The sequence below is a fragment of the Limulus polyphemus genome, unplaced genomic scaffold (assembly GCF_000517525.1).
Source record: "Limulus polyphemus unplaced genomic scaffold, Limulus_polyphemus-2.1.2 Scaffold2844, whole genome shotgun sequence".
Lineage (NCBI taxonomy): Eukaryota > Metazoa > Arthropoda > Merostomata > Xiphosura > Limulidae > Limulus > Limulus polyphemus.
The window spans coordinates 80,392-95,320 of NW_013668454.1; the positions used below are offsets into that span (position 1 = coordinate 80,392).

At 30.8% G+C, this 14,929-nt stretch overlaps 1 protein-coding gene across 1 annotated transcript in view; it reads right to left on the bottom strand.

Annotated features, from left to right (window-relative positions):
• Positions 1-14,929, bottom strand: part of LOC106468034 (sodium channel protein 60E-like) — a 38,905-nt gene that overhangs the window by 15,117 nt on the left and 8,859 nt on the right. The window contains exons 5-12 of the mRNA XM_022396339.1: positions 12,599-12,743; positions 10,567-10,710; positions 8,728-9,231; positions 7,687-7,833; positions 5,923-6,093; positions 5,400-5,593; positions 4,072-4,297; positions 1,158-1,305 (exon numbers count right to left, since the gene is read on the bottom strand). Coding sequence (XP_022252047.1) covers positions 1,158-1,305; positions 4,072-4,297; positions 5,400-5,593; positions 5,923-6,093; positions 7,687-7,833; positions 8,728-9,231; positions 10,567-10,710; positions 12,599-12,743 — 1,679 coding nt within the window. The remainder of the gene's footprint in view (positions 1-1,157; positions 1,306-4,071; positions 4,298-5,399; positions 5,594-5,922; positions 6,094-7,686; positions 7,834-8,727; positions 9,232-10,566; positions 10,711-12,598; positions 12,744-14,929) is intronic.

A 14,929-nucleotide genomic window follows, 5' to 3' on the forward strand; every position in this document is an offset into this window, starting at 1 on the left:
CACGTGCTTTTTGGTTGCTAAATACAGTACAATAGCAGTGTGTCATGATTTTAGAAAGATACCAGCCCAGTGGCATTAGTCAGAATCATTAGCGTGTGAATAGAAATTATTTTTTAACAAGTATATTAGTATGTGTTGTATTGGTGTATTTTTGGTTTGTGGAGATATTTCAATTTGTGTTTTTTAAATGGGGTGGGTGAGGGGTCCAAATATGTTACAGTGGGTTAGCACCACCCATGAGTAAGCTTATATGTTTCCATTTTAAATTTACACACAACTCCAAGAGCTAAAGAAAGCTGAAATATTGAATTGAGATGGAAAACTGAACAGCCTGAAACTTTTACAGAATAAAAAATATTAAACAAATGGAAAACTTTAAACTACACCAACCTTGAAAAACAAAGTTTGAGATTTTAGCTAACAAAAAAGCATCAAAAATCACCAGAAGTTTATCAGCAAACACAAGGTAAAAAAAAATACAAAAAATGTAGTTTTAATAATGCAGAACAAACAATTAGTCCTGAACACAAATACAAAATAAAATATTTCAGTAATATCACCAAATATTGGTTCATATAATTACTTAAATAAATTAGGTATGATTTCTGATCTATAGTATTTTAAAAAATAGTAGCAAAGTAATAAAAGTATTGCTTTACACAAATGATACAAGTGAAAGCAGTCAACAATGTTTGTGTGATGTGTATATATTGAGTGGTTTACCATTTTGTTCTAAACCTCTGAATGTAACAAACTGTAGGTCTGAATCCACCCAAAACCTGCACTGACATCAAAACATTCTGGTTTAACAAATTAATCCTTTCATAAATATACATACTGAACACCTAAGAACCAAGAAAAATTTACTAGTGGGCATATCAAGTATACCCTTATGGTAAGAAGGGGGTTAACAGATTCTGGTGTACCGAAACATCACTTGATAGATGATGCGTATTAATGTCTTCCTGCCAAAATGAGTATCAACATTGTGAAAAATTTATCATAATGGGGGCAGATTTTAGGATTACTCACGTGACAAAAACCAAGCAATTTCTTATTTGGTCTTAAAAAATTACATCCAAATCCCTTTCAGCTCCATCCACTCAAAAGAATACAATTAAATGGTATATGAATAACAAAACTTGCTTAAAAATCACCTTCTATGGATTTACAACTTGTGGGGGTTGGACTTTGGATCCTGATTTCTGGAACTACTCCTTCAGCTTCTCGTTTGCAAGAACAATAGGTCAAAAGTCCATTTATTTTTTTTGTCAGTGTTGAAATTATAGTTGAACTGGTTTGTCCCTGAAATTTATTGTAGTTTATCATCATTTCTGACATAAAATAATCCATATAACTTCAATGAACTTTAAACAGATATTCAATACTATTGCTACATACATTTAAAAATTGTTCTTCAAAGTCATAGTTTTCAGCATAACATTAACATAGTTCACTCACCTGCATGTCCAAACTTCTCTTTTCTATGCTTAGGTCTAAAGACAAATATCTGTGAAATCTTTACTGCTTTTACTTCAAAACCTAATTTTGCAACTTCACTAATAGGAATTTTACTGCAAAAAAACATATATTTTTCTCTATGTATAATCAGCACTCGTAACTATTTTATAAGTATATATTGGAAACAACTTTTAATAATATGTTTCCTTGTTGGTAGTTTCAGTTGAATTAAAATAACACCTCCAATCAAGAAATTAAACTTTTTCAGTTTCTAATTTTTAGGTACCCAAGCTTTCCTGTTTCCACATCATGTAGATTTATATCTAAAATAGCTTTAAGCCTACTTATATGTATATCATCAGGTTAGCTATTAAAGAGAACATGATTTTATGATTTCATTATTCTTAAAATACAGTAACAATTAAAGAAGATAGGATTACCTGATTTTATTACCCTGAACACAAATTAATTATTAAAGAGGATAGAATATTTTGATTTCATTATTACAAACACAAAGTAACTATTAAAGAACATTTTATTATTTTATTACCCTGAATACAAAGTGACTATTGTAGAGGATTTCATGATTTTACTACCCTGAATACAAAGTGACTATTGTAGAGGATTTCATGATTTTATTACCCTGAATACAAAGTTACTATTGTAAAGGATTTCATGATTTTACTACCCTGAATACAAAGTGACTATTGTAGAGGATTTCATGATTTTACTACCCTGAATACAAAGTGACTATTGTAGAGGATTTCATGATTTTATTACCCTGAATACAAAGTTACTACTGTGAAGGATTTCATGATTTTATTACCCTGAATACAAAGTTACTATTGTAAAGGATTTCATGATTTTACAAAGTGACTATTGTAGAGGATTTCTTGATTTTATTACCCTGAATACAAAGTTACTATTGTAAAGGATTTCATGATTTTACAAAGTGACTATTGTAGAGGATTTCTTGATTTTATTACCCTGAATACAAAGTTACTATTGTAAAGGATTTCATGATTTTACAAAGTGACTATTGTAGAGGATTTCATGATTTTACTACCCTGAATACAAAGTGACTATTGTAGAGGATTTCATGATCTTATTATCCTGAATACAAAGTGACTATTGTAGATGATTTCATGATCTTATTATCCTGAATACAAAGTGACTATTGTAGATGATTTCATGATCTTATTATCCTGACAGATCATCTAGTACAGAAATTGAAGGGAAGATGGTAAGGTTTCATGAACTGATTCTTTAGTGAAATATTTTACTAAAAAGTAGCAAATGAAAGGGTATAGGTAAATCATTAAGATTAATTTTACTGAGACATTGTTGTTTTTATTTTTGATAGATTTAGATGTTTTCAGGTTATAAGCTTCAAGTTAATCATACTGACCCACACTAAACATACATATCACCTCCGACCTGCATTAATTAACCTTTAATGACTTTATCAGTAACATATTATGTAAATATGCAAACAGATTTTAAATTCCTCAACTCGTCACTATTTAGAAAAATCATTCTTTCACACCTTCTTGGCCAGTTCTAACAAGGTAATGGATCAAAGCATTCAATTTACCAAAAGACAGTAGTGAAATCCTCATAAAAAAAACTGAAATGTTTAGTGATGTAAAATCTGGTACAACTGATTTAGCCTGGCTGATGAAATCTGATATTAAAAATAAAGTAATTGAAAATTTTTGAGTAGCTCTTAATATATCTTTCCAGTTTAAAACTGTTCGTTTTCATCAACATTTTTAAATCAACAAATACAGTTAAAGAAATGTTTTTTTAAACTATATACATGCCAATTATTAACACTGTTCACGACAATATTTCCTCAGCTTGGAGATAACATCATAATAAGTTACTAAAGCAAAAAGGTACATCATTCCCAGAATATATATTTTAAGAAAATATTTTCATTGTAATTCAATTTTAGTCAGATGGCATTGATAGTTTACAGCTCATTAGCATACCAAATTCATCTTATTCATAAAGAGAATGAAACACTAACTTCTCTGTCATCTCATAAGCAAAAGAAATTCTCACAAACCTTTTAACAGAATATATATAGCAAGCCTTTTAAGCCACATAAAAAATCTTGGGATTATTATGGTTATATATACAATAAAGTTATATTACACTATCAAAACCTTCAATTTAGGCAAGAAGAACAAAATCTGGCATGTTTTCTACCCGCTGTTCCATAATATATTATCAATAAAATTTTTGTTTGTTTTAATACAAGTATTCTTTTATTTTTTAATACTTTCATCATTTTTTTTATTTTATCTCATTGATTTGGTTCTTGATAAAACTACTACTCATTAAACTAATTTACTGATGTAAGTCTGTTTCTCTATTGTTTTACATGTTTCAACAACATACAATATGACTCACCCTATCCAGTGTATGGCAATTTTAATGTTCTCAGCAATTGAAAAAAGTTTTTTTCTAAATAATTACAAACATATTTTCAAATAGTTCTTCTTTACCATTTGTTAAAATATAATGCAGTATGTATATGTCAAAATCTTGCAAACAAATATCAAATACATCCATTATAAGACCTCGTGTATTCCTTTATCTTACCTCCCCCTCTCTCAGACCCTCACTGTTAAAGGAGTTCAACAGCAAAGCAAGAAAAAGATTTAGTACAAGAAAGTTACCCACTAGGAGAGTGGATACAAAGAATGTAATACACAGTTCTCGTTTATAACTGGACGCCTTCATACAGTCCCAAAGACACTCAACCCACTCCCCACAGAGAACTCTGAACACCATCAGGAGAGAATGAACAAAATCTGTAAAGTTCCACCTGAAATAGCATTGAACCAATGTTTATGATTGGCTTACAAGACACATCACTTAAAATGTAAAACTAATCATGTTTATAATTGGCTGATAAGACACATCACTTGAAATGTAAAACTAATAATTTTTATACCATTTCAATCATACAGGATCCTAAAATTAAACCTTTCCTCTTTCATTTCATTGGGATACCATTTCAATCATACAAGATCCTCAAATTAAACCTTTCCTCTTTCATTTCACTGGGATACCATTTCAATCATACAGGATCCTAAACTTAAACCTTTCCTCTTTCATTTCATTTAATTTACTTAAGCTCATTATTTTTACTTATCATTCTGATTCTTCATAAACTATCTTTGCCCTTTAATAGAGAACATATTCAAACTTTTTATCAATCATCATGTTTACAGTCCTAATTAAGCCTCTCCTTTTTCATAATCCTTGTGATCCTAAATATTACTGATGTCTCTGATGATGATCTTTCATTAAATTACTCTTATTTGTTATATAATTATTTCAAGTTCCTTCTAAACAAAATAAAGCATTTCCTTTTTAAAAAAAAGACATCTTACAAGTTTAAGTTCTTGAAAATACAATTTGATTTCCTTCAATTTTTATGAAGGTATCTTTAATTAGTTTAAACTGCCTAAATTAGACCTTTTACTTAGAGAAATTCAAAATTTCAAAGGATTAAAAACTTTAGAATAATCAAAAACTACTCTCTACATAGGTAAAAAAATAATGACCTATGTTTCCAGAATGTAGTTTTATTAGCTCAATATGTCACTATTATAGCTTCGTCAGGTGCTACTCGTAAAGTTTAAACAAAGCTTCAAATGGATTAGTGAACCTGTAGGATATCGATATTAGCTCAATATTTCTCTATTACAGCTTTGTCAGGAGCTATCGATATCCTACAAGTTCACTAATCCATTTGAAACTTTGTTTAAACGTTACGAGTAGCACCTGATGAAGCTATAATAGTGACATATTGAGCCAATAAAGATACATTCTGGTGATATAGTCATTATCTTATTTACTTTAATAGAAATGTCTCAGTTTGTGTTAAATAAAACGAAGAATACAAGCTATTCTCTACAAACCTTGGGATAGGATGAGGAGCAAATCTTTCTGCAGTGTAAATATCTGAGAAGAGCTGCATTCCAAGGACAGCAAAAATATAGATGACTAATGCCAGCACAATGGTCATGTGACCAACAGCTCCAAGAGTCTTGATTACAATTTTCAGAAGCAGCCGCATCGTTGGCCAGGAACGAGCCAGTTTCAAAACTCTAAGCTGAAATTGAATTTCATTTAAAAAACAACTCTTGCTTAGTTTTAAATATAGAATTACAATTACACTCTAAAAGTGAGAGAGACAGAGAGTTAATTGAAGTTTCACATTTTCTGCCCATTTATCAAAGTAACACCTACAGAACTGCTCGAAAGAATTCCACAAGTTCGAGTCATCTCAGTTAGGCTGACAATTTTTTTTTCATTAAATGTAATTTCTCTGGGTAGTAACTTTAAGTCATGAAACATTACAATGGAAACACAACCTACTAAGAGAGTTTAAAAGTTACAATAAAGAAGTCAAAAAAATATATGGAATATCTGACTACTTACCAAACGAAACATGCGGAGAACTGACAAACCACTAACAGTTTCGAGGGCTAAGTCTGCAAGGCTCACTGCAACAATTATCAGGTCAAATATGTTCCACTTACAAGAGAAGAACTTTACTCCAAGGGCAACTAGTTTGATGAGAGCCTCTATGGCAAAAACTACAGTAAAGACCTGTAGAAACATCAGTTCACATAACAGACCACAAATTTAAAATTATTCACAGAATATAGAAGTGAAAATATCTTTAATGAAAAAGACAACCTTAAAACTGCTGGCTTTTAAACATCCGTTTTTTTAAATTACAAATCCAAATTAAAAAAGTTAAGAAATTTTTTGATAAATACAGCATTTCCAATGAATCTTTATAAAAACTCCTACTGCCCTGTTTGAAAACTAAACTTGTCTTTAAGTTAAATATACAATAAAGTTAACTGAGTGTCAAGCAACATTCACAAACAGCATTACAAAAATGGATGAAGACACATATTGTATGTGTTATTACATAATTTCTAAAACACACTTTTACATGTCTAAAGAAATTAAAAATGAGCTGTATACTTCCTTGGCAGAAGTTATAGGAAAAATCTAATATATTAGTTAACACAAACTACTTACTCATTCAGTATAATTGTATAGCAAAAATTACTGGCCAGGTTTTCTTATAATTATTATGTTATTATCTTCTGATTACAGACCTCCCCTTTGGGACTTGAAATTAAACTCTTTAAGAATGCAGTCAGTTATGAGATGTAACTATGAATATTATGAAAATTTAAGGTTGTGAAAATAAAAAACATAGTGAAAAGTAACAAGGATGTACTTTTAGCTTCTTGCTATACTATAAAGGGAACATCATTGTTACAGTCCATAAACTTTCAACTACTTAACTACATAGGATGATAGACTCATCACCTACATTACTATAACACTCAATAAACTTTCAACTACTTAACTACACAGGATGATAGACTCAACATCTACATTACTATAACACTCAATAAACTTTCAACTACCTAACTACATAGGATGATAGACTCAACATCTACATTACTATAACACTCAAAAAACTTTCAACTACTTAACTTCACAGGATGATAGACTCAACATTACTATTACACTCAATAAACTTTTAACTACTTAACAACACAGGATGATAGACTCAACATCCACATTACTATAACACTCAAAAAACTTTCAACTACTTAATTATACAGGATGATAGACTCAACTTCTACATTACTATTACACTCAATAAAGTTTCAACTACACAAGATCATAGACTCATCATCTAGTTAGAGAAACTTGCTTGGATAATTTTGATGTTGAATGAGGTTTAGGTGCACACCTGACAATCTTCATCACATCCAAATAACAGCATGCTTTTGATGAATTGTTACTCAAAGTTCTCCAAGCAGGTTATCCACAAAAGTATTAATCAACCTTACTCCACCTACTAAGAACACGTAAGGTTTTACCTTTTTATTCATGTGTTTCAAAAATTCACAATTTTCTAATAACTCCCGAGATTATTTTTTTTGTGTCACATTCTAAATTAGTATGCATTGCTGGTTATGACTGACTCCAGAAATGCAAGGAGAAAGTTTGTGAATTTCATTTAAAAAAATTATATTTGCAATTTACTGAAAAGATAAGCTATAATACAATACAATATTTTCTGCTTTGTTTTTTAAAAGATGCAGAAACAATAAACAACATGATCAAACAATTAATTTCCTTAAGAATATAACCTTTTTTTCATCTTACCAAGTTTCCAAGGCTGAGAGTGTATGCCATACTAGAGGGCATTCCATGGTGCTCAGAAGCAAGCAAAGCTGTGTTGAGTACGATACAACAAGTAATACTCAACTCAAACAAAGGATGTTCAACAACGAGCTGGAGATACTTCCGAACCTGGAAACAAACATTGTGTCAGAAGTCATGCTACTTCTATCACCCTGATCCAGTTTCGATCAAATATAATTAAGAACTTTTAACTTCACAGATTTCAAATTGATTTTACTTTCAGAGTTTAAAAAGATTAATAAGAGGATTCTATAAATTAGTAGAGCACAATTAATTAAGTTATTTTTAAGCAACTGAAAGAACTGTAGTTGTTAACGTTACACGTACGGGTACTAAAGGAAACATAATTTAAGATGCTTGTTTCTGATTGTTTGTTTTTTTTCTTATTAGCAGCAGTTCTCTTCTCTTTGGATAAGAAAAATAAGGTAAACACAACATAATATTAAATAACTTAAATCAAAAAACCTAAAAGCATGGAATACTGCATAGTAGAAACAAAGAAAAACCCTACTTTTGTAACATTATTATTCCGTTGGGCAGGTTCTTTTAAATTAATCGAACATCTAGTCCATTTAACAATAATAAATTTGTTTTACTTCCTCCTTAACGTTTTCCTATAGGCTTTTACACTTTGTAAGTTGTCATAGGCCTACATTTACAGCCACACTATCAGCACTACACTAACAAAAAAAACAACTTATTTGTACAAGATAATTCAATATATGTGATAGCGAACATAGATGCAAAAACATAAACACACTGATTGATTTACACTATTGACTAGAAAACCAATCTCTATCTTCACTATTTCACTGCAAGCTTACCTAGCTAATTATAATCTAATCCTTGTTCTAGATATTTCACAAAATTTCCAGGTTTTCATGACATCAATATTCTAGGCCTACGATCACATACTTACTTGATCTTAATGTCCTGAGCCCTCTAGCTAGTATCTAAGTTATAAAATAAAGAATATAGCTTACAACACTATACATAAGTTACCATTTTCAAAGAGACATATGCTGTATCAAAGCACCTATTCTTTGCCTGAATGTCATTCCATGCTTGTCTAGGTTGTGTCCTTATATTACTATTATCCTCAAGCCCCGATATACTAGAATCATCCACATGTAACTGTCGCCTGAGTTTCCATCTTTGAAAGTGAGTACGTCTGCTAGGAAGATGCTCCCCCACACTCATCACCAAGTCAGGTGCAACACCAAATGGATGCGACTCACCCACAGTTTCACTGGAAAGTGAAAAGTTGCCTGGACTCCAAGGCCCTGATGGGATTAAAGACGAAGCCCCATCAGAGGTAGAGTATAATGGCTCTTGGTTAGAATCAGAATCCTCATGCATACCGAGACTAAGAGATGATGTTAAATCATGCTCAGTATTAGTTACAATCAGTTGCTGTGGTTCCTCCAGAGAGTTAGACTTAGATCTGAATCTCGAGAGCAAAGATGCAAGTGGAGAAAGCATTTTCTTGCATTCTGATTCCTTGACCTGCAATTGAACAAACAAAAAATATGCAGATATCTGGAGCATAAAGAAAAAAATATAAAATGAATGTCTGCTAACTAATCGTTATAACAAAGCAAAAACCTTTTACACACTTAAGTTGGAGAACACATAAACAATGTAATTCTAACTGTATATCTGAATTATGGTGTACATTCCTTTGTAATAGAATTATAAGTATTGCTTACCTAAATCAAAGTGTTTCTGGGACAGAATAGTAACTGTTGCTTACATGATGTATAAAGTCTGTGATATAAGACTGAAAACTGCATACCCAAGTTAGATTCAACTTGTCAAAAAACCCAAAATTTGGTAAATTATTTGTTTGTTCATAAAATAATATCAGTTACACTGTTTGTGACAACAAAACAGTTTTTAGTTAAGACTGAAATTAAGACGTATTAATGGTCTGTTTCAGGAAAATTTTCCCTCAGCTATATTTTATTCACTCACTTCCTGAAGTCAAAGAAGAAATGTAAAAAAATAAACACAAAAGAGTATGGACAACTGGAAACTAAAGCTAGTAAACTTCTCAAGAACATAACAAAATTAGGTTACAATATTAAACAAAAGCAAGAAATATTCTATTACTATTTAAAAGTGATATACAACTTCAAATAAAATACTTCCTGTTTTTTACTGTAACATTATCAGTGTCAGTATACATACATCTGGGTTACCACACTATTAAAATATTTTTCTGAATTTAGAACAGAAGAAAGTACCTTAAATCCAAGAATCTGGTATCAAACCGTATCTGGCTGGCAAAATATCATTATGCAGCGTACTTACAACATATTATAAAAAATAACAGTAAATAAATAAAATACCATAAAATTTGTAATTTGGTGATTCCCACTTTTGTTGAGATTTTGTTCCTTAGAATGTAAATTTTATCATGAGATCTAGAAAACAATATGAATGTTTTTACTTCCACCAATTCAAAACATTATGTTAAAAATCACACTAACTTTAAATTACGTGTGTCTCACATGGTATTAGCCTTTCAGTTCACTAACCTTTCTATGCTGACTTCTAACTCGAAGCAAGTGTAAAATGGTGTGATTAACAGCACCTTTTAATTAGAGACAATTCTGTTAACACTTTTTTTAGATACAAAGTGAATATAATATTAATTATTCTTTACTTTTAGTATTTTTTAGGCTACTATATAGGACTACCTCCAGTATTTCTTAAGTTGTTATAATCAATCACAAGAGTTAAAACTATAATAAAAAGACACACGATCAACCCAACTTCAGGAAATATGAAGGGTTTGATGATCATATTAAGACCTAACAAATAACAACTGCTGTATACCTGAGTTATTGTTTTTGTACTGGCAGCTTCAGCTTCATAAGCAATAGCCACAACAGCCAGAGTTAAGTTGACTAGGTAGAAAGACCCAAAAAAGATGACTACTGTAAAGAACAGTACACTAGCTGGACCAGTGGCAGCAATGAGCTGAAATATTAAATCCAAAATATATTTTGTAAATATGAACTAAACTGAAAAGTAATACATCATCTTTTGTACTACCCTACAATTACAGACATTTTCTTAAATTGTAATTTTTAATAAATCACAGTTCTTTACATTGTTCTAATGTTTTCTACGTTTGGGCAAGTTTTTCTGGATTATTCAGTATAAATAATAATAAAGAGTATACCTAACAATAGCAGAACATTTCTTGTTTTTCATTTTGAGTAACCAAAATTCTCTAATATGCTTAATTTCACAAGTAAACTACACCTAAACAGAAGTTCTACTTAATTGCTCATTTAGTATCTCTGCTTCGTCATTGAAACACAAACTCAATATTCACAGCAACAAACTGTTTAAATGGCTAGCAGTAGCAGAGAAGCTGATTAAATCGTGCTCAGATTACTCTTTAATTACCTAACAAACATTCCAACACAGCTAGTAATACATACAGCCTAATATATGGTTCAAATTGTTTCCTTAACTAAGCCTAATTCACATTTTATATGTCTCAAATTGTTTCCTTAACTAAGCCTAACTTAAATTTTATATATGGCTCATATATGTTTCCTTAACTATGTAGAAAGTTCCAGATATTAAGATCATACCCGTCACATTACATTAAATTTCTATCTGACTTAACAACAATATAAATTTCTAGAAACATGTAGGTTAAAAACGGAGACTATAATAGCATGCTAATACTAAAACATCCTTAATAAAGTTCCAGATATTAAGATCATACCTGTCACATTACATTAAATTTCTATCTGACTTAACAACAATACAAATTTCTAGAAACATGTAGGTTAAAAACGGAGACTATAATAGTATGCTAATACTAAAACATCCTTAATAAAGTTCCAGATATTAAGATCATACCTGTCACATTACATTAAATTTCTATCTGACTTAACAACAATACAAATGTCTAGAAACATGTAGGTTAAAAACAGAGACTATAATAGTATGCTAATACTAAAACATCCTTAATTGATGTTTTCTATGGAGTTTCGGCAAAATTACCCATCCAGGCTTAAAATTATAATTCAGTGAAACCACAACTTAGCAGGGAGATTAGGATAAAACAAAACGTATGATCCTTATATCCCAAAGGCAATCTCAACACCTTCAGCAAAGCTGGACTAAGCCTTCAACAATCCTCCAAAAAGTATTATCTTTTCTAGTTTATCACAAATTTTAAATTAAGTAAAAAATAAATAAATGTTATCAGCTTTCAAAGGATGTTTCTAGCATAAAATAACAAGTGAATGAAAACAAAAATTCTTAATTTCTTTATAAAATAATAAAATAATTCCACATCAGAACAATTCAACAAGTTACAAATATCACTATTGTATAATAAATAGTAAACTTGTTGAGAGAAATTCATACTAAGATATGTGAAGAAAAAAAGTAAACATCACAACACAATAAACTGCCAAATTAAAAGTGACAGTTCAGTAGAAGTGAATAGAGGGAGTCACATGCATCAGGAGAGAGTGTCACACTCCTATTGGTGGAGGGTTGTTGCATGATGATTTACATGCAAGACACCATTGAACCATTTGATTGTAAGGTACATAGTAGCTCAAGGCTTGTGACATGGGAAAAAAAAAAAAGTTCCATATAGAGGGCAGCACTGAATGAGAATAGTTATTTATATGAGAAGAGGTAATGTACTGTTTCAAAAACAACAATTCTTAATTTCTTTATAGTACTGAAAGATGAAATTACTAACACCTAACTAAAGGATAAACAAAAAACGTAAAATTACACTAACTCATTATTAGATTACACATATAATAAGTAATATTACTTACCTTATTATAATAATAATATAATATAATAATAAAATAATATTATTTACCTTATTATAAACATCTTCCCAATAGTCCACAGTGATTAGCTGCAGTGTTGTTAGAACTGACCAGCCAAACGTGTCAAAATTGGTGTAACCATAATTTGGATTTTCTCCCACATCGTCTCGACATAAGAATGGAGCAGGACAAGACCTGAAAAACCATGATATTCACCAAAACATCATTACGAACTACGTATTTCATAAAGAAATTAAATAAAAAGTCATACGAAAATGAAACACTAATTTTAATTGTGCCTTAATTATCATTGATAAATATCATCTTAAACAGAAAACTACTTCATTTTGCTAATAAATATCGTATAACTGTTTATATTACATTATAGAATCAAAACTGAAACCAACCCTTAAGTCTTCAGTTAACTCACTAAGCAGGCAAATATGTAATAAAATCTGATAACAATTTTAAATAAAGCTCACAGGGAAAGAAAGAAAGTTACAGATGCATAAATTTAATGATCAAACTAGTTTTGCAGTATCTAAACAACAGTCAATATTTTTATCCAGGAACTTAACATTTCCTAAGAAAGATTCTTCAACTTAAGATTGCTGTGACAGGTTTTCTAAAAATTATAAAGAAGGCAGACAATTTCAGAGATAATTAATGGCAATAACAGTAGGACAGGGGACACAAATATAAATTTTGGCAAGGTAGGAGTCATTTTCAGCTAAGACAGTTATATTTTTCTAACAGGGTAGTTGGCCTCTGGAATGGGTTGCCTATGGATGTTGTGGAAGCAGTAAATTTAAGTGGGTTTAAGAAAAAGCTTGATAACTACATGAATGATAAGAGCTGGCTTTAAGATTTTTATTTATTTCATAGTTTTAGTTTAGTTTAAAGGATGGGACAGCCAAGATGGATTAATAGGTCCCTTGTTGTCCCTAAACATTATGTTATGTTAATTTGTAATACCAGAGTGTCATAATGACTACAAGGGCAATAACCAAAGAATGCTGAATGTACTCCTCAAGTATGTTCATCCTGTAAATGTGTACCTATCAAGTACATTATATTTTTAATTGATAAACAAAAGGGATTGAAAGAAATAACATAATTTAAAACAGAACTGGAATGAGAAAAATTAGTTAATAAAGAATAATTTTTCTTTTACATAAGTGAACAAATGGAATAGCAGAACATAAACTAGCAGTCAAACATGACCAATAATCTTAACAATTAACAATTGTCACCACTCTAGTTCTCCGTTAGGAATAACAGTTTGTCAACATTTCGTGGACTCGTCTGGTTTCTTCATTTTGCAGTAAGTTGTCCTATGGTACATACTGAACATACACTCACTTGTAGTTGAATTAATTTATATACTTAAATATTTTCTAGCTCAATGAGAAGACATGATATGCAGTTATGTTTCTACCACTGTAAAAATCAGATCTGTACATTTCCAAAAAAACTCTACTAAATATTAAAGATTAAGACTTCTTAGACTAAATACCCCTTCATCTTTAACCTGGCACATTCAATTGTTATTTCTCTTCTAAACCTTGGTACTTAAAAGTTCCAAAAGCATGTCACAGCCCTCCTCAACTAACCAGTCTTCTGTTTTAATGCACTTAGCACTATTCAATTTAAAATCAAGTTCAATCTCTGGCAGTTGAAGATAACTTGAATTGCTATCTTCAGTATGGCCATCAGTAGCAAACTCATTATTATTGAAGGACATGTTTTTTTGGCAAGCAGCAATAGTGGAAGTTTTGAGTCTATTTAATAAGCTGGTCATGTTTAATTTTCTTCAAAAACTTATGATCTAGCTTCATGTTTAAGGCAGTTGTTGGTTCTTCTTCTACATATTTCTGGGACATATCAACTGTTGAATTCCTAATTGTTTCAATCCATGATAACAACCTTCAGTTGTTGGTTCTTGTCCTACATATCTCTGGAGCATATCAACTGTTGGATTCCACCTTGTTTCAATCATGATAACAACCTTCAGTTATTGGTTCTTGTTCTACCTATCTCTGGAACATATCAAGTGTTGGATTTCACCTTGTTTCAATCATGATAACAACCTTCAGTTATTGGTTCTTGTTCTATATATCGCTGGAGCATATCAACTGTTGGATTCCATCTTGTTTCAATCATGATAACAACCTTCAGTTGTTAGTTCTTGTTCTACCTATCTCTGGAGCATATCAACTGTTGGATTCCACCTTGTTTCAATCCATGATAACAACCTTCAGTTATTGGTTCTTGTTCTACCTATCTCTGGAGCATATCAACTGTTGGATTCCACCTTGTTTCAATCCATGATAACAACCTTCAGTTATTGGTTCTTGTTCTACCTATCTCTGGAGCATATC